General features: G+C 47.4%; 1 protein-coding gene and 1 pseudogene across 1 annotated transcript; one reads left to right on the top strand and one right to left on the bottom strand.

Annotated features, from left to right (window-relative positions):
* Positions 1-1,255: 1,255 nt before the first annotated feature.
* On the top strand, positions 1,256-3,133 carry LOC119432970 (protein artemis). Its single transcript, XM_037700111.2, has one exon. The coding sequence runs from the start codon at positions 1,343-1,345 to the stop codon at positions 2,615-2,617; it is 1,275 nt and encodes a 424-aa protein (XP_037556039.1). The 5' UTR covers positions 1,256-1,342; the 3' UTR covers positions 2,618-3,133.
* Positions 3,134-12,998: 9,865 nt separating this feature from the next.
* Positions 12,999-13,912, bottom strand: LOC125941421 (uncharacterized; annotated as a pseudogene).
* Positions 13,913-27,181: the final 13,269 nt, after the last annotated feature.

The raw sequence follows: 27,181 nt of genomic DNA on the forward strand, positions 1-27,181 counted from the left end.
TGAACCCTTTAAATCGGGCGGTGGCATACGCCACCTAGCCATGGCTATTAACATAATTTGTACTTTGTGGTGGGTGAAATTTCACCCCTGCCTTAATTTTATCCACCAATCAGATAACCTCTGTTTGGTTATTTCTACCCGCTTAAAGTCTATTTTGCCTTCACTGTCCCTAAACCCCAATGCTTTGAAAAAATCAGCCCCGTTGCCTTGCACTGTAGGGTTAAGCCCCTTACAGAAAAGTATGAGGTGTTCAGCCGTTTCCTCTTCTTCTCCACACGCACAGCACAACGTGTCTATACCTTGCTACTTGACTCGGTACATCTTAGTCCGCAATACTCCCTTCCTGGCTTCAAACAACAAAGAGCTTCCCCTAGAATTATCGTAGATATTTTCTTTGGCAATTTCTTGCTTGAAAGTTCGGTATGTGCCCAGTGCTGATTTCGTCTGCATCCCTGTTTTCCACAGACCCCTCTCTGTTTCCTTAACCTTTTTCTTAACCGCTGTTTCCTGGTTTGCACCCCTCCTGCAGTCCAAATATTTGATTGACAGTTTTCTGGTCAGCTTCCTCCATTTTGTATCAACATTCCTCATGTACAAATAACTGAAAACACTCCTTGCCCACCGCTTTTCTGCCATCTCTCTCAATCGCTCCTCAAATTCTATCTTGCTGCTGGCTTCCCTGCCCTCGAATGACGTCCATCCCATGTCACCCTGTAACCCCTGATTTGGTGTATTTCCGTGTGCTCCCAGAGCCAGTCTACCTACCCCTCGCTGCTTAACTTCCAACCTTGCTCGAACCTCTGATCTCATGCACAGGACCGCATTGCCGAAAGTCAAACTAGGGACCATCAACCCTTTCCAAATCCCTCTCACCACTTCGTACCTATTGTAATTCCACAGTGCCCTATTTTTCATCACAGCTGCATTTCTGCTACCTTCTGGCGGTGACCAAGTCAACCAGGTGGCCACAACCAAGAGTCGGCTGCGGGAGTGGTGGGCCATAGTGCGCGCACATTAACGGCCAAACTTTGCGTGTGCTTGATATTGTTATTGACAGTGTGTGTGAATGCGTTTGTGACTCTGCGTATGTGTGCATGCAGCTTATATTTGTTACCTACTAAGGCCAGGGCGTCGCTACTTTTTCACGGCGATGCCCACCCGTTACAAAGGGCGAGGCCAATAAATCCAATCCAATCCAAAGCTCGCGCCGGTCCCAGCGTGAACCGTGAAGTTTGTATGGGTGTTCTGTGTCCCGGTTGCTTCAACCGTCCGCCCGTCCAGCATGCGGTGCGGCTTGCGGCGATGAGCTGCTCGAGCGTGTACAGGCCTTAAAAGGCATAAAATGTGTGATATAAATATTTCAAACTTACATGCCAACGGAGCTCAGGTCGCTGCCCTCCGTACGAAGAAAAACCGAGGTTCGTCGATGCCACACGCGGCGTTTGCCCTGCTAGGAAACATGAGCACCTTCGGTGGCACTTTGGTGGAATACGAACGATTGTCCGTCGATCGTTTCGACGGACACAACATCAATTCGACCGCCTTCTTGCTGTCACACTGCCACCGCGATCACATGCAGGGCCTTGACCGCGGCGCGTTCCGAAAACGACTGCGGAGCAGATGCGACCTGAAGCTGTACGCGTCCGCGGTGTCGTGTCGACTGCTGCTCAACGAACCCAAGTACGCATGGCTACGCCGCCGACTGACAGCGTTGCCGCTGGACGCACCTACTACGCTAACCGTGCCGGCCGACGGCGCGAGCAGCTACACAGTGGTCGTCACCGCTATTCCCGCAAATCACTGCGCCGGCTCCGTGATGTTCCTCCTGGAGGGCGAGCGCGGGACGGTTCTCTACACGGGCGACTTCAGGCTCGACGTCGGTAGCGCATCGACCCTGGCGTCGCTTCACTGCGACGCCGGCCGCGTGAAGCCCATCGACGCGGCCTACGTTGACACGACGCTGTGCCACCCCAACGCGGCGTACGTCCCCACCCGGCGAGACAGCGAGCGAGTCTTGGTGGATTTCTTCGAACCACGGTTCAGGGCAGGTGACTCCCTACGGCTGGCGCTGCCCGGCGCAAAGCTGGGCTACGAGACGTTGTTCGCTTCGCTCGCGCTGGCGTTCGGCGTCAAGGTTCACGTATCGAGGGGTCAGATGTCTCGCTACGCCGGTGTCGTCGACGTGGCGGAATCGCTGACCCTGGATGCGGAGACGACCCGGATCCACGCCGACTGCGAGTGCGACGTGGGGCCAAACTGCGTGACGGTCAAGCCGTCGGCCATGTGGTTCGCTCACCGTGTGGCACCGAGCCGTCTGATCGAGAGAGTTGCCGAGGGCGTCCATCGGCTGTGTTACTCGACGCATGCGTCACTTGCCGAGGTGCGCGATTTCGTGCGCTATTTGCAGCCGCGTACGGTGCGGGCGAACGTTCGCCTGCGTGGTGTGGCCGACGTCGCGGCCCTCCTGGGTGTCGCCAGAGGCAGCCGAGCCGAAGAGCCCGCGTGGAACTTCTGGGGCTCGGATGACGACGAACCTTCTGCGGACGCCGCAGATCAACTTTCCTCTCGTACGACGACGGCGACCAGCGTCATGTCCAGTATCGAGTATGCTCGATGAATTGGGACGACATGATGCGAATAGTGAACAGTGCCCCGTCGTGTACCGTCGTCTGCACTGTTCTAGCAGAGTTTTTGTTTCAGCTGGTTGGTCAGACATACTGGTATGTGCATTGGGGGAGAAGCGAAATAACAGAAGATGATGATGATGAACCTTTATCATGGCTCGTACCCACTGAGGGGGAAGAAATCGTCCCGTCGATGTGTGTTTCCTTGTCTTCGTTCTTTATGTTCATTCTCTTGCACCTTAATACTTAAACTGTACCGTTCACCATGCTACGCAAACTAACTAGCCCAGTTTTGTACCCTCATGATATTGTCCTAGTTACAAGAAGCTCTCACAGACAAAACAAAAGAAGAGTGTGCAACCTATATGTGTAATACCTCTGTCACACGAGCACGCAAAAACTCTTTTACGCAAGCGGTCTTTTACCAAGTTGAAAGACTTTTGAATGAAGAGGTGTTGCGCAGCAGACACACGGCGCCGACCTTAGAATAAAGACCAACTTCTCCTCAACCAACAATCTCCTTTTAGTGTTTCCTTCTGGACACGCTACCAAAAGCGTGGCGCTTGTTCGAAACTATATCGGCCAAAAAAAAAACTTACGTATCTCGAAATATAAAGTGAAAACTTATTGTTTACACGTTTTTCAAATAAATTTAACATAAGAAACGTTAATATAAAGATTTACTGTAGTATTTTAAAGAGCGTCATCACGTGACATCCCCAGCCCGTTCGACCTGCTTACGAGACTACAGAAGGAAATGAGCATTACTGGGTTTACTACACCTTCTGCGAGACATAAAATTATTTTTTTATGATGAGCCTATGCGACAGAAAATTACGCATTCGATTATTTTCTTTAATATATGATAATTGCTGGTGCCCACTGGTTTCAAGGCTACTCCTTTTCGGCCGTAAAGGAGATTGGCGAACTCCTCTTCCAGAAAAGACCGCTTCTGAAAAAGAGATCGCTCCCTGGGTCGTGTGTCTGCGGGCGAAACTCTTTTTCGGGAGAAGTCTTTTTGCTCAAAAGACTTTCGAGTGCCCGTGTGATAGGGGTATTACTTGTGTTGTATATATTGTAATGGAATAAAGGAGACAAAGACAGCACCCGTTACTGGGCCAGCTGTTCTATTATCTTCCTCGTCGTCTTCTCTTCCACAGTGTGAAGATGAAGTGAACCTGGCCTCGGCTCGCAAAGCGGGCGGTGGAAGAGAAGATGACCAGGGAGATAATATGAATAGAATAGAATAGAATCCACTTTATTTCCAACACACAAGTTGGGGGCCCTCCAGGCAAAAAACTGTCTCAGACAGCTTGACGGGACCTGGGGGCCTACAGAGAGCAACAGGCAGTAGATTTCACTAATTCGAACAATTATACAGTACACAGTAAATACAACAGTTATTATGAAGAAGAAATGAACTTGCTTGATACAGGTACAGCATACATGGTGGACACTATCACAGAATGCATAAATACTGCAGGAAATGAAACAGCCAGGAGAAGAAAAGACAAAAAGATCATTGCTTCATTAGGTAATCACGCACCTCTGATTTAAACGTGCCGACAGGGGCGCTGAAATCAATGTGAGTTTTTAAGAGGTTGTATAGTGTTGGTATGCAGTAAACGAACCTAGATCTAGCGTAATTTGCGCGTGTACGCGGAACTGGTATTAGCCTGTTACGTATGCTGTAGTCATACGGGGAATGTTCGGTATCGCTTGTAAGTTTATTTTTATACATATAAAGAGATAGTTTATAATCATATAACTTCGACGCTTTCAACATATTATGTTTAATGAATAGAGGACCAGTGGGTAATAGGCTCGGGTGTCCATTAAAGTTCTCAAAAATTCTTAGTACCTTCTTTTGGAGCCGCTCCAGTTCACGATAGAACAGCTGGCCCAGGAACGGGTGCTGTCTCCGTCTCCTTTATTCCGTTACAATATTTATACTTTTTTTGCTTCCTTAGCAGTTAGACGAAATAAGACCACCACTTTTCTGACGACATTTTATCGTAAAAGAAGCCACAGAGGGGTCAGATATTTAGTGCTGATCTTGTGCTAGGTGACATGTCATGTAGGGCACGAAGATTTCTGGTGGCAGAATGCTGGCTGGAATGTATGTTATATTGCAATTTGCCTGACAAGCCTAGCTCTGAATAACTAGAAGAATAACAAGCCAAACATTCTTGGTCTTAAATAGAGCAGTAAAGCCAAGTAAATCGGCTATCAACATCTTTAATTGCTCTGATGCTGGCCACAAAGGCAGAATATTTATGGTAAAAAAAAAGTAACAGCGCAACGAACAGGACGTGCAGACTAAGACTGACAAAGCGATGCCTAAAAAAAAAAATTGTTTGTCTCAGTCTGCACGTCCCATTCTTTGCGCTGTTTTTTTTTTTTTCAGACATGTCCCAACTTGCCCACGTTAGCACTTATTTCAGAAAGTTTTCTTTCTGTTACAATGTACACATTTATGTATGTGACCTGCCTTCGCCACTTTTGTGCAGTTATGGCAAGAAAAAAACTGCAGACATTCAGCATTGGGGGTAAATCAAACCCACTGCATACCCGATTCATATTCATGCACAAAACACATGGACGAAGTAAATGACACAATTAGCCAGGCTTCTGGTGACATTTTTCATCAGGACTAGGCCTGAAATAGATGGGCTTCCAAGTTTCTCTTCCACAACCCAACCGAATTAATGAAACACACGTGGTGGGCATAGGTTTCACTTGTTCCAGGAAGCCAACGTCATCTCCTGTGCAGGGTTCACAATCTGTGTGCACCCTCAAAGGCCCGGTGTCGGGGAAGCCCACGCAATCTTCAGAGCCACATATGCACTGCGCATGGAATCCCCAGGGTAGTTAGTCTTTAAGAAGCAAACACCTGCTCTTATAGCCGGCGCCTCTCGTCCCCGGCATGCGCTCCGATTAGTTGGCTCCTCTCCTGGCGAGCGGGTCATGTGACCTCTCAGGCTCTTCTTCCGTGACGGAGCACGCTCGACTAAGAACTGCTCTGCTGTTAAAAGAAAAAAAGCTACCAAAACATCATTTATTCTCCTTGAGCGCCCAACTTTTAATAAATACAATCACCCACACACATAAAGGCAATATTATAAACAAACTACAATTTGTATTCCTAACTTTTGCTTGGCAAAAACTCTGAGTGTGGGTTCGATCTTAATTAGCTGTGCCTTAATTACCACCCGAGGTTATGGGTTCGACTCCAAATAATGGTCGTGCGTTCGGCCATCAATGGTAGCACCATCAATTTTGGTGCCATTGAAATTTGGTCCCATCAAAGGTCGTGGGTTCGAGAGCCTTAATTAACTATATCTTAAACAACTGTGTGGTAATTAACTCCATCTTAACACCAATGGTCGTGGGTTCGACTACCACCTAAGGTCATGCGTTTGACTCTCCCCAATTTTGGTGCCATTGAATTTTAATTCCATAACACCGGACATCGCATTTTTTGACCAATGAGCCACTTAAGGCTTTGGCCTTAACGACTCGCATTATGTGTTCAATAGAGTGCACTGAGATGAAAAAATTTCCAACTATATTTTTTCCATATTAGGACATAGCATATTTTCCATAATATCCTAACTTATGTCCTAGGCATGCCCATCTATGTACAGCTTGAGCACGCTCAAAACAGGATGTACCTTGGGCATCCGAACGACATATGGACATTTCTTGTACATCCTATGGACGTCCGTGATGGATACATTTAGATGGATGGACATTCGGACTTGTGGCGGACGTCCCATGGATATCCGTGGTTGCTTGGGAATATATTTTATACATAAATGTAATGCCATTCCCAACTGTATGTCCGCTCAACTGAGCAGCCTGTATATTATAAATGGCTGCTTTCAGTCATCCGGCGCACTATCGTAATAATGAAGCAATTAACGGAACGGCATACCTCACATACATGTAGAGATAAGTGCAGATCTGCTGCGTTCGTTGAAGAAGTGTGGTACCACAGGGGCACCCAGTTTTATTGGGTTGCAAACATGGTGAGACTGTAAAAGAAAAAAAGAATTTCTTTGCCTGAATCAAGTAAGCAGATTTACAGGCTGCCCCAAAACGAGGCGTTTATATTCAATGACAGCTAGGGACTTACTAAGCAGGACTTATTAACACCCATGCATTTATTCTCTTGGGAACTGCGCCCTTGCGCAATAGCCACGATCTCAAGCAGCATAATCATTTGGAATAACAGTCCTCACTTGCATTGGTCACTCACCTTTGATACTTCAATAGTGCTGTTATGCGTTACATTCGAAAGGAAGCGACTATTCGACGTCGTACGGTATATCAATAACACTTGCATGTATCATCATTAGCCTATACTTATGTCCACTGCAGGCCGAAGGCCTCTCCCTGTGATCTCCAATTACCCCTGTCATGTGCACAAGTTGGAATCAGCTAGCGCATGACAGGGGTAATTGGAGATCGCAGGGAGAGGCCTTCGTCTTGCAGTGGACATAAATATAGGCTGATGATGATAATGTGCTAGCTGATTCCAACTTGCACTTGCAAATTTCCTAGCTTCATCACCCCACCTAGTTATCTGCCATCCTCGGCTGCGCTTCCATTCTCTTGGTTCTTTAACTCTAATGGCCCACCGGTTATCATCCTAAGCATTACGTGGCCTGCCCAGCTCCATTTCTTTCTCTTAGTGTCAACTAGAATATCGGCTATTCTCATTTGCTCTCTCATCCACACCGCTTTCTCTGTCTCTTAACGTTAGGCCCAACATGTTCTGCTCCATCGCTCTTTGTGCAGTCGTTAACTTGATCACGAGCTTCTTTGTTAACCTCCAAGTTTCCTTTTCAACGACAGTGGTAAGCTCCCAGTCAGGATTTGGCGATGCCTGCCGCATGCACTCCAACCCAATGTTATTATTCTGTAAATTTCCTTTTCATGATTAGGGTCCTCTGTGAGTAATTCACCTAGATAAACACTTTTCTACCGTCTATTCGCTGACTATTGCATTTCGTACCGTGAAATTAATGACAGTGATAATCACCATATACGAAATTCTGCCTTTTCTTGGTGTCAGGAGTGGCAGATGACTCTAAATAACCAAAAATCTGTAACGCTAACAGTAAGTACTAGAAAGAAACGGATAGCTGAGTTTACTTACATTATTAATGACACACCTCTCACTTGTGCTTTACAGACTCTAGAGGCTCACTGGCGATCCTGAATTATGGCTCCCTTGCCAGGCTATTGAACATTACCTTTGTCTTCTGCATATTAATCTTACACTTTCTCGGTTAAGCTCCTCAACCATTTGTTGTAATTCGTCCCCATTGTTGCTGAACAGGACATCATCTGCAAACCGAAGGTTGCCGAGATAGTCGCCATTGATCCTCACTCCTAATCCTTCCCAGTTTAATGGCTTGAATATTTCTGCTAAGCATGCAGTGAATAGCATATTGGAGAGATTGTGTCTCCTTGCCTGACCCCTTTCTTGATAGGTAACTTTCTATTTTTCTTGTGGAGAACCAAGGTAGCTGTGGAATCTTTGTAGATATTTCTGAAGATATTCACGTATGCTTCCTGTACTCCTTGATTACGCAATGCCTCTATGACTGCTGGTGTCTCTACTGAATCAAATGCCTTTTCATAATCTAAGAAAGCCATATAGAGAGGTTTATTGTACTCTGCAGATTTCTTGATTACCTGATTGATGACATGGAGGTGATCCATTGTAGAATATCCCTTCCTGAAGCCAGCCTGTTCTCTTGGTTGATTGAAGTATTGCCCTCATTCTATTGGAAATTATCTTGGCGAATATTTTATACAGTACTGAAAGCAAGCTAATGGGCCTATAATTTTTCATTTCTCTAACATCTCCCTTCTTATGGTTTAGTATAATGTTGGCATTCCAGTTCCCTGGTACACTTGAAGTCGTGAGGCATTACGTATAAAGGGCCGCAAGCTTTTCAAGCATGATATCTCCTCTGTCTTTTATTATATTGACTGTTATTCCATCTTCTCCAGCAGCTTTTTCCCAAGTCATGTCTTGTAAGGCTCTTCTAACTTCATCACTAATAGAAGGAGCCTCTGTATTCTGGCTGTCACTACTTCGAATGAAAGTAGCTTGGCTGCTCTACCTACTGTACAAATCAGTATAGAATTCTTCCACTGCTTTTACTATGTCATTGAAATTGCTTATGATTTATGAAATTGCCCAGCTTATCTTTCAGTGCATACATATACTTACATATATATGAACGAGAAGAAAGGGAACCGAGGGGCCCGATTTGATTAATCATAGGAAGCCAACAAAGACACCAAGGACAACATAGGGGAAATTACTTGTGCTTACTAATTGAATGTCGAACGTTAGACTTACTAATTTATGTCCACTGCCTGCAGTGGACATAAATATAGGCATATAGACATAAATATAGGCTGATGATGATGACTAATTGAATTAAAGAAATCATAAAACAATGGAAATGAAAGTGGATGAAAAAACAACTTGCCGCAGGTAGGGAACGATCCCACGTCTTCGAAATTACACATGCATGCTCTTAGTAATTGAGCTACCGCGGCGCCGTTTTCCCATCCACTTTCGTTTCCATAAATTTATCATCTCCAATTCAATTAGTAAGTACAAGTAATTTCCCCTATGTTGTCGTTAGGTGTCTATGTTTGTTGTCTTCCTATGATATCATCATCATCAGCCTATTTTATGTCCACTGCAGGACGAAGGCCTCCCCCTGCGATCTCCAATTACCCTTGTCTTGCGCTAGCGTATTCCAACTTGCACCTGCAAATTTCCTAACTTCATCATCCCATCTGGTTTTCTGCTGACCTCGACTGCGCGTCCCTTCTCTTGGTATCTATTCTGTAACCCTAATGGTCCACCGGTTAACCATCCTACGCATTACATGGCCTGCCCAGCTCCATTTCTTCCGCTTAATGTCAACTAGAATATCGGCTATCCCCGTTTGTTCTCTGATCCACACCGCTCTCTTCCTGCCTCTTAACGTTAGTCCCAAGATTTTTCGTTCCATCGCTCTTTGTGCGGTCCTTAACTTGTTCTCGAGCTTCTTCGTTAACCTCCAAGTTTCTGCCCCATATGTTAGCACCGGTAGAATGCAATGATTGTACACTTTTCAGCGACAGTGGTAAGCTCCCAGTCAGGATTTGGCAATGCCTGCCGTATGCACTCCAACCCAATTTTATTCTTCTGCAAACTTCTTTCTCGTGATCAGGGTTCCCTGTGAGTAATTGACCTAGATAAACGTACTCCTTTACAGACTCTAGAGGCTGACTGGCGATCCTGAATTCTTGTTCCCTTGCCAGGCTATTGAACATTATATTTGTCTTCTGCATATTCATCTTCAACCCAATTCTTACACTTTCACGATTAAGGTCCTCAATCATTTGTTGTAATTCGTCTCCATTGTTGCTGAATAGGACAATGTCATCTGCAAACCGAAGATTGCTGAGATATTCGCCGTCGATCCTCACTCCTAAGCCTTCCCAGTCTAAGAGCTTGAATACTTCTTCTAAGCATGCAGTTAATAGCATTGGAGAGATTGTGTCTCCTTGCCTGACCCCTTTCTTGATAGGTAACTTTCTACTTTTCTTGTGGAGAACCAAGGTAGCTGCGGAATCCTTGTAGATGTTTGCTAGGATATTCACGTATGCCTCCTGTACTCCTTGATTACGCAATGCCTCTATGACTGCTGGTATCTCTACTGAATCAAATGCCTTTTCATAATCTATGAAGGCCATATACAGAGGTTGATTGTACTCCGCAGATTTCTCGATTACCTGATTGATGACATGGATATGATCCATCGTAGAATATCCCTTCCTGAAGCCAGCCTGTTCTCTTGGTTGGCTGAAGTCAAGTGTTGCCCTGATTCTATTGGAAATTATCTTGGTGAATATCTTATACAATACTGAAAGCAAGCTAATGGGTATATAATTCTTCAATTCTTTAACGTCTCCCTTCTTATGGATTAGTATAATGTTGGCGTTCTTCCAGCTCTCTGGTATACTTGACGTTGTAAGGCATTGCGTATAAAGGGCCGCAAGCTTTTGAAGCGTATCTCTTCCGTCTTTGACTAAATCTACTGTTATTCCATCTTCTCCAGCACATTTTCCCCTGGAGATGTCTTTCACGGCCCTTCTAACTTCATCGCTAGTTATACAAGGAGCCTCTGTATCCGGTTCATCACTATTTTGAATGAAAGTAGTTTGGCTGTTTTGGGCACTGTACAGGTCAGTATAGAATTCTTCCGCTGCTTTTACTATGTCAGCGAAATTGTTGATGATATTACCATGCTTATCTTTCAGTGCATACATCTTGCCTTGTCCTATGCCAAGCTTTATTCTTACTGATTTATTGCTGCGTCCATATTTTACGGCTTCCTCAATCTTCCCCACGTTATAATTTCGAATATCCCTTACTTTCTTCTTGTTGATCAGTTTTGACAGTTCAGCGAATTCTATCTGATCTCTTGAGTTGGACATTTTCATGTTTTGTCGTTTCTTTATTAGGTCCTTTGTTTAAATATATAAACTTTGTTTATATATATATATATATATATATATATATATAGTATGTATCATATATATATGATATATACTAGGTCAGGAGTGTGGGCGAATAATCACTCACACTCACTCACCATAATTTTTTCCAGGCCCCGCACTCACTCATGTTCACACTCACCGACACTCACTCGCACTCACACTCACTCACTGGCACTCACCTCCACTCGCACTCACTTCCACTCATATTCACTGGCACTCACTCGCACTCACACTCACTGGCACTCACTCGCACGCGCACTCACCTGCACTCATACTCATTGGCACTCACCTGCACTCACTCACACTCGCACTAACTTCCACTCACACTCACTGGCACTCACCTCCACTCACACTGACTCGCACTCACCTCCACTTACACTCACAGGCACTTACCTCCACTCACACTCACTGGCATTCACTTGCACTCACACTCATTGGCACTCACTTCCACTCACACTCACTCATTCGCACTCACCTCCACTCACACTCGCCCCTTTGAAATGAGTGCGAGTGTGAGTGAGTGGACTCATGAGTCACTGTGTCGACCTATACCACTCACAATTCGTGTATATTCATAACGAAGCTTCCAATTTAGCACTTGTTGCGTCGGGAGTGCGCCAAGGCAGTGTTTTGGACCCAGTTTTATTTTTAATATACATAAAAGATTTGCCTTCCCTATTACATGGTAACATCCATCTATTCGCTGACTATTGCATTTCGTACCGTGAAATTAATGACAGTGATAATCGCCATATACGAAATTCTGCCTTTTCTTGGTGTCAGGAGTGGCAGATGACTCTAAATAACCAAAAATCTGTAACGCTAACAGTAAGTACTAGAAAGAAACGGATAGCTGAGTTTACTTACATTATTAATGACACACCTCTCACTTGTGCATTTCAGCGTAAATATTGAGGTGCCACTTAAACATACGCTCTCCGATGGGAAGGCCATGTTAACAAAATAACCTCAAGTGGAAATCAATGTACATGCTGAGCACTAAAGCGACTCTTCTTTCTGAGAAGATACCTTCGTCTTGCGCCCCAGATACAAATTTGCTGGCCTACTTTTACGCTAAAGCTACGGCAAGGACAGAAAAAGCAGAGAACGAAGTGCGCTTGTCTTTGGAGCGGCTTGGTGATGGCGTGGCAACCCTTTTCCCCTTTTCATCGATTCGTCTTTGAATACTGTATCGTAACACTACAAAATGCTTGTTCGACCAGTGCTGGAGCACACCAGTATTGTTTGGTTTCCGTACACAAAAGAACTCATTGCAAGAATGGAAGGGTTGCAGGGGAAGGCAATATTAGGTTCTGTTTTAATAAATACAAGTCAACGGATTCATTGACTGAATTATTAAAGAGAGCTGGTTTATTAACACTGCAAAGTAGAGCAAAACTAGCACGACTAAAGTTTTCATTTCAATTTATTCATGGTGACATAAACATTGACGTATCCGTACTAAGTTCTTTGAATAGTTCTAGGTCAACACACCAGAATCACTCTCGAACACCTTTAACTCAAGTTGCTTTAAATGTTCATATTTTCTTAAAACAATTAGAGAATGGAATGAACTTAGTCGTTACGTTACTAATGCTTTGTCTTTAAATAACTTCCTCATAACTTCGAGCGGCTGCCAACTTGGAACAGCGTTCGCTTGGAGTTTGCCCCTCGCTAATCATCGAGGAGGGAACGGCAGGCAGACAAGACGAAGTAAAACAAACTGGTTTAATACATCACTATGGGCGAGTGAACATGGAGAAACAGAGCGATTAGTGCATGGATAGTGTGGTGGGAGGGTTCGAGCCGAGGCGGCCGAGGAGGCAGGCTGAAGCCCGAGGGCCGCGGAGTAAGACACACGCTCCGAGTCCCCAGCAGAAGTGCCCCCGTTTATTCACAGCACAGCCTTTATATGCTACATCCTATAGAGGGCGCCTCATAATCGGCTTAGCACTCGCGCCCTCTACATCCCCCCTTTTGGGAAAGTAACAGAAAGCAACCCCTTGCTCTCAGGTATACAACGTAATGACAAATGTCTCATGGCACGTTCTACAAGTTCAGCCGCACCGGCGGCCTAACACAACGTCCAGACCGAGTGCGTACAACTGACCCAGGCGGTCTTGAGGGAGTAGCCGGGGCAACCGGTGGCGATGCAACTGGTAGAGGAGTAAGTGCCCTGGGAGTTGGACTGCTGCACACAGGCTCTGGGCGAGTTGGAGTCTGTGGCAGGCTTTCAGATCCTCGTGTCCGTGGACTGGAGCTGCCGAGGTCTAGACCACCTGATGACGGAGACTGCTGCGGAACCAGATGTCTCCGGTTGCGGACGAGAGCACCTGCATCCGTCTGGACCACGTAGGAGCGTGGACGCTGCGCTGGGCTAAGAACAGTGCCAGCACAATCTGTGTCGCGAATCCACACTCTCTCTCCCTCCTCCAGGGGCCGCAAATCTTGTGCAGCATGTCGACGGTCAAAATCTTGACGCTGGCGACGTCGTTGGGTAGTGTCACGCCGGTGGAAGTCGGCAGCGTTAGGTGGTTCTGGAAGCAACGCGGCCATGGGGACCGGAAGGCGAGTCCTGAGGCTGCGCCCCATGAGCAGCTGAGCAGGGCTGTACCCGGTCACGCCAGGTGCGTTGCGGTATGCCAAGAGGGCCAAAGGCCAGTCCGGAGACTTCTTGAAGAGTTCCTTAACCGTCCGCACCATACGCTCGACTTCCCCATTAGACTGCGGGTACCTGGGACTGCTGGTGACGTGGGAGAATCCGTAGCTCTGGGCGAAGACGCGGAATTCTGCCGACGAAAATTGAGGCCCATTATCGCTGACGAGGGTCTCTGGGATCCCATGCCTTGCGAAGACACTTTTGATGATGGAGATCACCGCTGTAGACGTCGTCGAGCGAAGGGACAGCACTTCAGGGTACCTCGAGTAGTAATCTACGAGGAGAAGGTAGTCGGCTTCTTCGTGATGAAATATGTCCACCCCGACTCGCTCCCAGGGACGGCTAGGCGTCACGGTAGGCAGCAGTGGCTCTGCTCGCTGGACCCGCGTGGTAGCACAGTTGGGACAGTTCTCCACCATTGTCTTGATCTGACTCCCCATGGTCGGCCACCAGACAGCTCCCCTGGCGATGGCGCGGCAACGGTTCACTCCGAGGTGTCCGTCATGGATGAGGGAGAGGACGTGCTTCCGCAGAGAAGCGGGCACCAGCAGGCGTCCACCGCAGAGGAGAAGGCCGTCACCAATACTGAACTCGGCCCGATGAGCCCAGAACTGAGCCATGCTGAGAGGCAGATTCTCTTTCCTAGGCCACCCTTGCTCACAGTACAACTTGAGCTGCGCGCACTCCCCATCTGCAGCCTGGTGAGCTCGGAAGTCGTCGAGGAGGACTGCAAATGTAGGAGGGATAGCACGGAGTGCTTCTTGAACGTACAGCTCCACCTTGTCAACAGCTGGAGTCGCTGGCAGCTGGACGACTGGGTCCCTTGAGAGTGCATCTGCGGTGGCCAGCTGTTTCCCAGGAACGTACTTGACATCAAACTGGTACTGGAGAAGGCGGATGCGGAAGCGCTGGATTCGTGGTGGCATGAGATCGAGATCCGCGGTTCCTAGGAGCTGTACTAACGGCTTATGGTCGGTCTCGAGGGTGAAACGAAGACCCCGAAGAAACTCGTCGAATCGGTTGATGGCCCAGGTGGCAGCCAGTGCCTCCTTTTCGATCTGGCTGTACCTCCGTTCCGTTTCAGTCAGCGCTCGAGAGGCGTATGCAACTGGTCGGCGCTCCCCTGATGGCTGGTCTTGAAGGAGGACAGCACCCAACCCGAAGGAACTGGCATCTGCGGAGACTGTCGTCAACAGTGCAGGGTTGTACCTTGCGAGGCAGATGTCCGACGACAGCATGCTCTTGAGCTTTTCAAATGCTGAAGCCTGCGCTGGTCCCCATGTCCAGGCTGCAAGCTTGTTCAGGAGACTTCTGATTGGCGCAGTCGTTTGAGAGAGGCCCGGGAGGAAGCGACCGACATGGTTGAGCATACCGAGAAAACGTTGGACACCATGAACGTCCTGAGGAGCTGGCATGCGCTGAATGGCGGCCACTTTCTCTGGATCCGGAGTGATGCCATTGGCACCGACGACAACGCCAAGGAACCGCACGCTGGACACGCCGAAAGTGCACTTGGCAGCGTTGAGGGTGACCCCCGCTTGTTGGAGGCGACCAAGGACTGCCTGGAGGCGTTGGTCGTGTTCTTCTGTGGTGCGGCCAAACACAAGGATGTCGTCCATAAGGTTAACAACACCAGCCAACCCTTCCAGCAGGCGAGACATCTGACGCTGGAAGTATTCCGGGGCCGATGTTATGCCGAATGGGAGGCGGCAGTAGCAATACCTGCCAAACGGAGTGATGAAAGTCGTGTACTTCTGGGAGTCGCGCGCCAGGCGTACTTGGTGGAAGCCTGAAGTTGCGTCCAACTTCGAGAAAACGCGTGCGTCACCGAGAAGTCCGAGGGTTTGGTCGACGGTCGGGAGTACGTGGCGTTCACGCAGAACGACTTGGTTGAGTTTGGTCAAATCAACGCACAGGCGGTAACCCCCCGCTGGCTTCGGGACGACGACAAGTCCCGCGCACCAGTCCGTCGGTTCGTCGACGCACCGGATCACGCCCTCCTGCTCCATCTTGTCGAGCTCCTTTTTGACTACGTCTCGTAGCGGTATCGGGATACGCCGGGCTGTGCTGAGGGCATACGGTACCGCGTCAGGCTTGATACGTATCGTGTACTCTTCCGGAAACGTGCCCAGGCCGGTGAAAAGGGCTGGAGGGACTTCACGAGGTGGTGCGTCCGGCAGAGCTGGTGCGACGGCGCCGACAAACTTGACGACCCCAAGGGCAACGATAGCGGGATAGCCGAGAAGTGGCTGCTCTTGTCCCGCAACGACGTAGAGGCGCTCGTTGACTTGCCTGCCTCTCCAAGACAGCGCCGCGTCGAAGGTGCCGAGAAGCTTCAGGGCTTGTTTCCCGGGTCCGAAAAGTTCTTCGCCTCGCGGCTTATCGAGGACGGCTGGGCAGCCGGGAAACGTGCGCGGAACCACCGAGACGTCGGCTCCAGAGTCCACTTTGAAGACGAGAGGGTTCCCGTTGACACGCACCTCAACGTACCGCCCGTTGCGGGCCACCGCCGCGACGGAGTGGAGCTCGACGGATCCGAGGCGCTTCCCTGAGCGACATACCGCCGCGAAGTGGCCTCGCTTCTTGCAGTGGTTACAGACCGCTTTGGCCGCTGGACAGTCAGACCGTCGGTGAAACTCGTGACCGCAAAATCCGCATTGCCTACTTAGGCCTAGGCCGCATTTCAAAGCCTCGCCAGCTCTGTTGCTCGAGTGCGAACCGTCGGGTCGGTCACGTGACGCAAAGTCAGCAAAGTTGCCAGAGTCCCGTCTATTGCGTCGTCCGCGTGCACGCTGCGCGGGTTTACGCGAAGTCGCCGCGTCCACGTGAGCTGCCGTAAGCGGTTGCCCAGCGGTGAGGGACAGGCGTTGTCTTTCGCGTTCGGCGTCTTCGTGCTGACGAGCTTGCACGAGTGCGTCGTCCAGGGAAAGGCTCGGAGTGCGGCACAGCTTGTCTGAAAGGCGAGAATCCGCCAAACCCACGACGAAACGGTCGCGAACAAGACGCTCTTCAACGGCAGGTGACGGGTAGTTACACTTGCGTACCATGTTCCGAAGGGCCGTGAAGAAACTGTCGACGGTTTCGCCTGGCTCTTGCGTCCGCTTGTGGAACCGAGAGCTCTCGTACACCTCGTTTACGGGGTGCACGAAGTAGCTTGTGAGCCGCCGGGTGACTTCCGCGTAGGACTTGTACGCTTCTTCATCGGACATGAGAGAACTGAGGACAATGCGTGCACGGGGGCCCATACAGTAGAGGAGAGTCCTAACCCTCGTCTCGTCCGGGGCTGCGTGCATGCCGGTGGCGAAGGCATAGTCCTCAAATTGCCGTAACCAGGGCAGCCACTCGCCGACATCGTCGAAGGGGAACGGAGCGGGACTCCGGAGACTGGCGGCAGCGAGAGCAGGAACTGGAGCGTCTTTGTTAGCCATGGCAAGTCGCGGGAACCACGCACCCCACTCCTGACACCATGTGGTGGGAGGGTTCGAGCCGAGGCGGCCGAGGAGGCAGGCTGAAGCCCGAGGGCCGCGGAGTAAAGACACACGCTCCGAGTCCCCAGCAGAAGTGCCCCCGTTTATTCACAGCACAGCCTTTATATGCTACATCCTATAGAGGGCGCCTCATAATCGGCTTAGCACTCGCGCCCTCTACAGATAGCAACTGCAAAAAAGTTAAGAAGCTGAGTTCTTATCTACAGTGCAGGGCGCTCTTCTCTTTATATCCCGTCAAGGGTTCAGTCTTCAAAACACTGAGTCTGGAACAAAGAATGTCAATGCGTCTTTAAGATTTTGAGGGCGCATTGGCATTATATGTGCGCTCGCGCGTGGCGCGCCGTGCATTCTTTGTGTTTTGAATGAAAAAATAAATAAATAAACTATACATAGTTTGCACGTGACGTCATATCCGCCGCCTGCCCCGACCGTCCGCCATCGCTAGGCACCTCACTACTAGCCGTGCCGCTGGCCCGCTGCGTTTGTGTTTGGCGTTCGTTTCTACGTGTTAGCGCCGCGTGTTTGCTATCGTGAAAGCTTTGCGATGGCAAAAGTGAGGAGCCCTGAATTTTGCCCTTTCTACATGGACGAGCTTGTAGGGCCGACGCGGGCTCGCTACAAAGAAAAGGTCGGAATGTGTGACGGCGTGGACCCATACTAGCTGCACGTTGGCGTGGATACCACTCCCGGCCTCGACGTACGTGGATATTATTGATTAGCTTGTCCCATCCACGAGCCACGTTACGCTGAACGAAATAAAGGCTTACAAATCGCTGAAGGCGCACAATTCACGAGCGGTTGGGTGAGGAAGGTTGCAGCGAAGCGACCGGGTCTTACCATCGTCCTCGGCGAGTCAATGAAAGCATATGTTCCTTGGCGTGCGGCAGAGAAAACTATCTCAGTATTTTTTGTGCTGCTTCATTCAGGGAAAGCTTTATTGACACAAAGGTTCACCTATATGCACTTTTCCCCAAGCTTCAAAACGTGTGTTCGCTTCTTTCTGCGAGGTTTGGTTTACAGTTCGGTGCATGTCCGTGCATGTGAATTTTGTTGCGTTAAATAGAAGTAGCCCACTATATTGAAAGCATGCAGACATTCAAATATTGCCTAGCATGTCGCTAAGCGAAGCACACATACCAACAAATGACGATGCGAAGCAGTTTGTAGGCCGTTAAAAAAACAAAATTTGGGTTTTCCGTGCTAAAATCACGATCTAATTGTGAAACACGCGGCAGTGGAGGGTTCCGTGACAACCAGAGTTCTTTAACGTGCACTACAACACAAGTACACGGGCATTTTTCAGAGCGGTAAAGGCGACTATGCGTGTGGGAGCGGGCGGTCACCAACGTACCAGTACGGGGCTTTCGCTGCCGCCCTTTTACGATCATGCGTGATGCGCAGTGTTTTGGCGTGTTACCCGAAACAAAGTGACGACACGCACGTTGTTCAGGTCCTTCCGATTTATCCGGGAAAGCCACAGGTACCGACGTTTCTCCGACAGCATTCTTGTGCGTTCGCACTGCCATGTTATTACGTTTGGTGTGGACCTACGCCCAGTTCTGCGTAGCTCGGCTTCGCGGCAGTGGTACTTCTTGTGCGGCAACCGAAAATCGCGCAGATTGGCATGATCACCACGCGAGAAGGAACTTCGGATCAACAACGCGTCAGCGCGCGCAGCCTGCCCCAGCACTAGGGTGGCTAGAAGGGGAGGTGTGAATACCGGCGGCGCAAGCGTGACCCCTCAGCGCACCGATGCCGCAGGGCGGCGCTGTTGACCGAGGCGCGGGAAGCATGGAGGAGGGAGCGTCACGTGATTCCGCTAGCCTCGGCAAGCCAACCTCCTCTGAAGCCACCCCTCCCTCTCTCAAGGGCGCCGTGCGCGGTGCCTTATGGGGCGGAAAAGGCCCACAAGGTTGCCGGAACATTCGTGATTGTTTGGTCAACGCCTCCTTTACTAGATGCCTGCCGCGTGGTCCGGTAAACCCGGTTCCGTGCCCTCTCCCATTTCTCTTCTCCGCGAAAAGGCAACGAGCGCCGCTTGTGGCGCACGTCTGCAACTTAGATCACGTGCTGCGGCCTCTGAGATTACTGTAGCATCTGTTACCGTCTCGGAGTCGGCAGGCGCTATCGAAGCGCCGGCGGAAGTCTTCGACCGCCGCTGCCGCCGCCGCCGGAAGTTGAAAAGGCAACGAGCGCCGCCTCACGGAATTTATGCTGAACTAAGGGAACCGCCGCCCCAATGAGAAAGCGAGCAACGCGACGGGCATCTAGTAAAGGAGGCATTGGTTTGGTACGTGGTAACTTTTAGTGGCGCCTGCCGTCACTGGCTTGGAGGCCCGTATGCGGGTGGTGGTGTTCTGCTACTGCGCGCGTCGTTCTTCGCTTCAAATGCGATGCCTTGAAACGTGGAGCAAGACTGGGGCGTCTGACTCATGAAGACAGACAATTTTCAAGGCGTCACTTGCGCTTACCACCGCGGTTAGTGGAGTTGCCAGCGCTCGCGGCTCGAAACCCGTCCAGACGCCCGAGTGTGGTCTATTTTTCCTACATACTCAAGTTTCGTCAAATCAGCCGTTGTGCACCTTAAACTGTGGTGCGTATTATCTTGCTAATTTTTCGTCCCGCTGTCTTGCACCTAGAAAGAAACGAGGTGTTTTGAGGGTCACTTTTCTTTTTGTCGCATTTTCGCTTAATAAAAGGCTGCAGGTGTGCGTGTTTTATTTTGAGAGAAATAATTTTTGTCACGCTGTCTTGCACCTAGGAAGAAACGAGATGTTGTGAAGGACACTTTTTTGCCGCATTTTCGCTTAATAAAAGGCTGCAGGTGTGCGTGTTTTATTTTGAGAGAAATAATTTTTGTCACGCTGTCTTGCACCTAGGAAGAAACGAGATGTTTTGAAGGACACTTTTTTGTCGCATTTTCGCTTAATAAAAGGCTCTCGTGGGCGTGTTTCATTTTGAGAGAAATAAATAGCATTAGCCTGCATTCTAAACGCCGAAGTGATCGCCGTTTATTCAGATTTACGTGTACTATTTTGCAAGATTGTGTGGTGCGACGACGCTGTTGAGACGCGCCTCGGGGATCCATTTTCGTTATATAATAAAACAAATGGACGGAATTTGTGCATTATCTAGAGTTATTCAGCTGTTTCCGAATGCGAGTATAGCCAATTATGTCCTAGAATTAAACACTGCCAGGGGGACCCTTCTTCCTCTGCTAGTGTGAAACGGCATGAAAAGTGAATACATAGCGGCAAGGGACAAAATGGCAGCATTCATTTGCACTTGTGGATTCATTGTGTTGCTGGTGTACTTGTACTATGGAAAGCACATTTTTATGACAACAGTAATTGTTTCATTCTTTATTCAGTGTTTATTGCACCTATAGAAGCCAGAAGATTTCACACAAATACAGAAGGAAGCCACATTTACAATTTAAATGAAGTACATTGCAAAGATAATACACAAAAGAAAATTATAAACAGCAAGTAGGAAAACTTATTGTGCCCCTGCTCTTCGGTATCAGTATTAGCATATTTGTATGCCACAGGGCATTTGTATAATAATGTTATAAAAAGTAAACTATATCACACGTAGTATTGATACCTTTAATAAAACTGGTCAATGGGATCAGCTGTCCTTGAATGTAGCTGCAGTTTTGCTTACAATGCCTTGTATGCAACGCCTTCAATACAGGGCTATAATTGTATAATATTTACATCTGCGCTGTCCTCACAAATATTGAAAGGCTTCGGTGATTGTGCTTGTCAGAAAAGTAAGCAATACATATGCAGAAATTAAAAAAAGAGTGGTAGTTCACAAAGTCAAAGTTGAAACAATTGATGTGAGGTCAGACCCACAAAGTAAGTATGTCAACATTAAAATACAATGCATTTTGCTGCAAGTAGAATTTACAACAAAGCTTATGTTGTATCACATACCTACAAAAAAGTTAGCACCGTCGAAGCTGAGCCAACACACCACAATTAGGACGCGACGGCTCTATTACGTTGTGAACCTCAAATGAATGAATATTTCACGGTATTTAAAACACTCATTGAGTGGTATACACCAAATGTTTGTGGTTACAGTGAATCTGGCATCATAAAAGGCTATTGTAAAGCAAGTGAACAGAGTGAGCACATTAAATTATTTAAATAGTAACACCAACGGTATTCCAGGTGGCAGTGGCAACTTTCCACAAAGGTCAGGTAAAAGACATACAGGATAAACATTAAAAAAACATTGTCATCCTCAAGCGTATACCTAGCTCACACATAATCCATTGAGAGCATTCACAGCATGTCCATGTCATCACACAGTTTGCTCTAGTGAAAGGTAGGCCAGCTAACCTACCGTCATTGTCCACACTGTTTAGCTTGGGCTGAACAGAACAATTGTTTAAGCATAATTTGCATGCAGGCGATTCAAGCTACAGCATTCAGCAAGACAACAAACATGCACTTGCAGAATTTACAATAAGGTATCACATTTTCTCTCTATAAAAGTTTGATATCTGCATACAACGCTCTTGAACAATATATGCACTTTACAAAGTCACTCAAAAAACAAATAAATGCCTTAACATAAAACCTGGTGGGACAGCTCAAGTTGATGGATGAAGGAATTAATTGTGTGGGCCATCATGAACATAATTCACCCATGAGAAAACTTGTGTAGCAAGTCTTCCAGTACTGCGAGCCGCAGGCACCCAAGCTCAGACACATTGCCTGGGTCAGCAGAGTAACCATGATCCTGTAAAATTGCTTCTGTGAGTGGTTCACTGGCTGTAGGGAGGTTAATTACATCGATGGAGTATGGTTTTTTCAAAGGAGCGTACAAAGAGAATTTCGATGTGTTCCAATAGAAAGCAATTTCCGCCATCAATGTCCTTGACCTCATTACGAACTATCAGACGCTTCAATGCTGCTGCAAACTGCTTTGCTGTTGGGTTGTCATTGCAGCCCCCAAATGATTTTATTGCAGCAAAAAAGTAACTCAAGGTGGTCCTGACTGAGCTTGGAAGTCGAAAGATATGCCAATAGGTCATTTTCTGTAACCAAGTGGTTGTATAGACGGTTGTCTAAGCACACCACAAAGCGAATTAAGCCTGTCTTTTGGGTGGTCCCTGTCATTAGTTTACCAGCTGCAGCCTCCCTAAGCGAGCAAAAGTAGGCCATAAGTTCTTTGACATACGCAGTGACAGGAGTCACATTTTCAGGACACAGCGGTCCTTTCTATTCTTCTTGCCTTGGATGTCTTGAATTTAAAATGTCAAATGCGTTGTTGACATGCCTGATAAACTCTTCTGTTGGCAAGGAATTTGAAAACTTTGAATTTTTTTAGCTCTGCAGTCACTAAGAGCATCTGCTACCGATTGACTAAACGTTTGAGCCAACAATGAGACTTTCATGGGCTGGTTTTTCCAGGTAATATGTGCTTGTCTAAGTTTGTTTGCCAAATGTAGGCCCTCTGTGTACTGGATTTCATGCAGCTCATCAATGTGTTTCAACAATATGAACTGTTTGTTCGTATCACAATAGCCTTTTTATCAAACAGGGTGTGCCGCAGTAGCTTCAACATGTGACAGGGATCCAACATGGCAAAGAAAAGTTTTTTTTGTCACTGGATGTGGAAAAGAAGCATCCAGCTCAGTCAGGTCCATCTTGCAGCCAAGGCTGTGCAGAAATGACAAATTCGCTGCAGCGCCATCGCAGGTCAAACTCAAAATGTGTGCACCTTTTTCGTGAGTGAAGCTAGCAGCTTGCAGCACCAAATTGCGCCTCTGCTCACCACCAAGGCCATGCACTAGAAAGTAGCCAATCGGCAGCTTCCATCTGCCATTGATTGCAACAAGCATTAAAACAAATGCATCTTAGGCAACTGGAAAGCTGTCATCATTGACATCAATGCCCATGTCAACATATCCATAGAAGCTTATCCCATCCCACACTACTTCTTTGAATGGCCATCTCATCCACAACCAGATTGCATAATGTGGAGAGCCGTGCTTTACCTTGATAGCCAATGCAGTCATTGCCTCTTTTGAAAAGTCAGCAGCCCTATCAATGGATTGATATCATTTACACAGTGTCTTTGGATGCAGGAGGCATGTGTTGAAAACAGCTCGTACATATCTGTATGCTCTAGGGGAATAAAAATGCAAAGTCAGTGCAAATGGCCTGAGCTCTGGCGAGTAAGCAGGTGACATTGCTGGCACCAGACTTATGTGGCAGTTGACGCATGAGCAAGTCTTTTTTTGCCCCACCAAGACTCTGCAATATGGCGACATCCTCATTTCCTAGAATGCGATTGTCAGATAAATCTTCTATGACATTTTCGAGATGAGCAACCTTTTGAAAAAGGTGTTGATGGGATTGCCGTAGAGTCTTCATCTTCTTCTTGGTCGCAGTTTGTAATTGTGTAACGCCATACTTCATGCCTCAGAAAGGCCTTTTCAGGTGCGTCTTCTGCTGGCTGTGGCTGCAAAATATCACGCGCTGTAACAGGTGCATGAGCGACCAACATGACACAAAGCACGTACGCAGAACAAAGTACTTAATTATTGTGGCATACACTCTTGTGCAAGTTATGACGAATATAATGCTAAATTTTAGGTCATTACATTGCTCACGACGGTTTCCGTTTACACTTTTGTGAAGTTAAAAACTGTGGGGGCCTAAAACTGCCATCCACACGAGCTTGCTAGTGCCACTTAATTTTGTTTGTTTATTTATTTGCTAAATACTGCAGGCCCATCTGGGCCCAGGCAGGAAAGGTAGAAGTACAAAACAACTAACACAGAAGAGGCCAATGTAGCATAGTTCAATGAGAGATGTTTTAAAGAAGCCTTTTAGTTGGAGTGGGCAAAATATACTGAGCTCATATATCACGGCTCATTGTGACCGATCGAACATATAAAGAGCATAGAACATTGTGACAAACCTGTTGGTCTTCTAGTTATTGTGTCATTTGAATGGAAAAGAAAAATTGAAAAAGGATTATTGGCCGATAATTGGTGTTTAATGCAAACCCTGAGGAAACTCATACCGCTGCGAACATATATGAATGTTTCAGTATTTAATTAGATGGTGGCCATGATCATAAATGTTAGTGTCCAAGTGCAGTTCACTGAGTGACATTTATTATGCTTGAGCTATTAAACAGTTGCCATGAAAATATATGCCACTTCACTTGCAGCTACCTAAGGAAACAAGTATGTAAAAATTGTAGTGGTCGAGTATTATCCTCACCATAGTATGCCTTGCTGTTCGAGGTGTCGCTGGGTTGTGTGCAGGCAGTGCTGCAGAAGCTTCACGCTTGAGCGTCCTGGAGGACCTTGGACTGGGAGACTGGACAAAATAAACCAAGTGCAATGACGAGGGACCGCTTACTGCAACATAACTTCAAATTGCTGACCGTGCAAATGAAACACCAGATGCACAGTTGAAGCTAAAACCCTGGACTAATAGCGACACCATTGGCTTCATTTAAAATTTAGTTTAAATTAGTTTAAATTTAAAGTTTAAATTAGTAAAATTTAGTTAAATTAGTTTAAAACGAGCAGAATATTCTCTACAAAATTATTGTTCTTGGCAACTATTGCAAAACTTGGTATGTTATCTGAAGACTAATCGTTCATGGTTTCTTCAATTAATTAGTTTTATTGCAATTTTGATTGTTTTCAGCCACAAGAAATACACACAAAATTCGGTCAATAATAATTTTTATAGCAGGAAATGTAATTAATTCTTCGACAATAAATAGTTTCACATCGTACCTTTTTAGGAGTGTAGGCTAGCTGATATAAGTACTTTAAAGAGAAATAAATGTTTAACACTTAGTGGGAATTATGACAAAGTTGAAAAAAAATGGCTTGAATAGTATTGCACCACTATTTCGTCAGTTATAATTCACACGAGCACGTAGTCACTAACGATCGCGAATATTGCAGTTCCATTTTCATAAATAAAAGAAACGTTCATTGTGCTTACCTATGGAAGGACAGGCCATCGCGCCGATTTTCTGTTCGATTAGGGCATCCTGGCACAAAACACTTCATCACGCAGGTGCGCCTACTGCTGACGGGAGTTCTCGCCGGTCTGCTAAGAGGCCGAAGACTTTGAGCAGATCTCGAACAACAGTGTCGACTGCGCTACGGGCCGGCACGGCCCTAAATATGTTCGGAGTCTCCGGCTCGCCAGTCCATCCTTGGGCACAAGACGGGACGCATTTTTTTCCCGTAGGGACAGTCGCTTCGGATCCTGTACGCTCGCTTAATCGCGTGCACATTTTGCGGGGGCGAAAGGCATCATTGTTTCCCAGAAGACGTCGTCAAACGCAACGAATCGTCGTGGGAAGGGCGGCTTGGTTGCCTTCACACGTTTGCAGGGCGAAAGGTTCCCTCGTTTCCCTGAAACCACACCGAAACGCAACCAGTCGTCCTTGAGGTAGTCCTCCCGGCTTGTTCGGCGCAATGCCGGTTAACCGACGCCTTCGTTCGCAACAGCCTTGGCGCCTGTCTGCTAATTAGGCGGCGAGACTCAACTGCTTCACACACTCGAATTCCTTCCTAACCTCGGCGCGCGTTTGCCACGCTGAGTATGTGCGCATATTCCGAAACCCCCGCAGCAGACGAAACCGAAGCCACCGAAGCGAGCCGAGTAAAATCTACCGCTTGCCTATCACGTGAGGGCCTATTTCCCATCATTCCATTCCTCTAAATTTTTTATGACTAGGCTTCAAGATTGTCACGTGACGCTCCCTCCTAGTTTTTTTCCTTCCTCCATGGCGGGAAGGCACGCATCCGAAATGAGCGCATCGCCAGCCTCGGGTATCGCGCGTTGTCTGCGAGCGTCATGGAATATACATCTTTATCCATGAAATCAACGTTTTATCAGCCCACATCACTACTCCTCTGAGATTTTACGGGCCCAGTTCGCATTGCGTCGATAGATTCAAACGCGGTTTTTTTTTTTTTTTTTTTTTTTTTTTTTTTTTTTTTTTTTTTGTCCTCCGGATCAGGATCATAGGGGCTGGGGGCTCTGGAATAATTTCGACCACTTCGGGTTCTTTAACGCGCACTCACACCTTACGGCACACAGGTGCCTTGCATTTCGACTCCCTCAAAATGCGACCGTCGTCGTCGAGGTCAGCAGTAATCACCCTATGCGTGCTGTACGTACGACCTGTAAACTGCAGTCATTACCCGATTACTTCTCGACGTACAAACCACTTTGTGCCAGCGCTTGAAGACGTGTAGCATGTCCTTTCGACGCTCAAATAAGCAATTTACTATGATTTCAGACAGCAACAGATCTGGTCATAAAATAGTTTATTTAAGTGAGGAAAACAACTATGGTAAAATTTGATCTACAACACGCAATATTTCGGTGCTTAGTTTATTCTCAGTGCCCTGCTGAATGACACCTTTAAGCAAAAAATGAATCCTCGTTACGCAATAAAAACGTACAACTGATGCTGTCAGGGCAGCAGAATGCTCTAGGCAACCAATTTTTGGCACATCACCAATTGATCAACTGCATAAACTTTGCCAAGCTTTGGCATGCAATTAAACGAGTGAGTTTGTTTTCAATAAGGGCATTAATTGACCAGCTTGTAGAATGGTTCTGATAGACTGGTAGATATAAAAGGCCCCCAAGGTCCCTACTGTTTGTTCTTTAGATTCCACAAAGGTTTCGTTGTGAAGCTGCCCAGCCAAGTAGATGCTACAGCTGGGCCGCGATTTTGTAGCGATGTCTTATGACTTATTTTGGAATAGTCTTATCATCCACCGCTCACGGCCGGCTGATCCCGTTGATAACGCG

This window comes from Dermacentor silvarum, chromosome 11 (assembly GCF_013339745.2).
Source record: "Dermacentor silvarum isolate Dsil-2018 chromosome 11, BIME_Dsil_1.4, whole genome shotgun sequence".
Lineage (NCBI taxonomy): Eukaryota > Metazoa > Arthropoda > Arachnida > Ixodida > Ixodidae > Dermacentor > Dermacentor silvarum.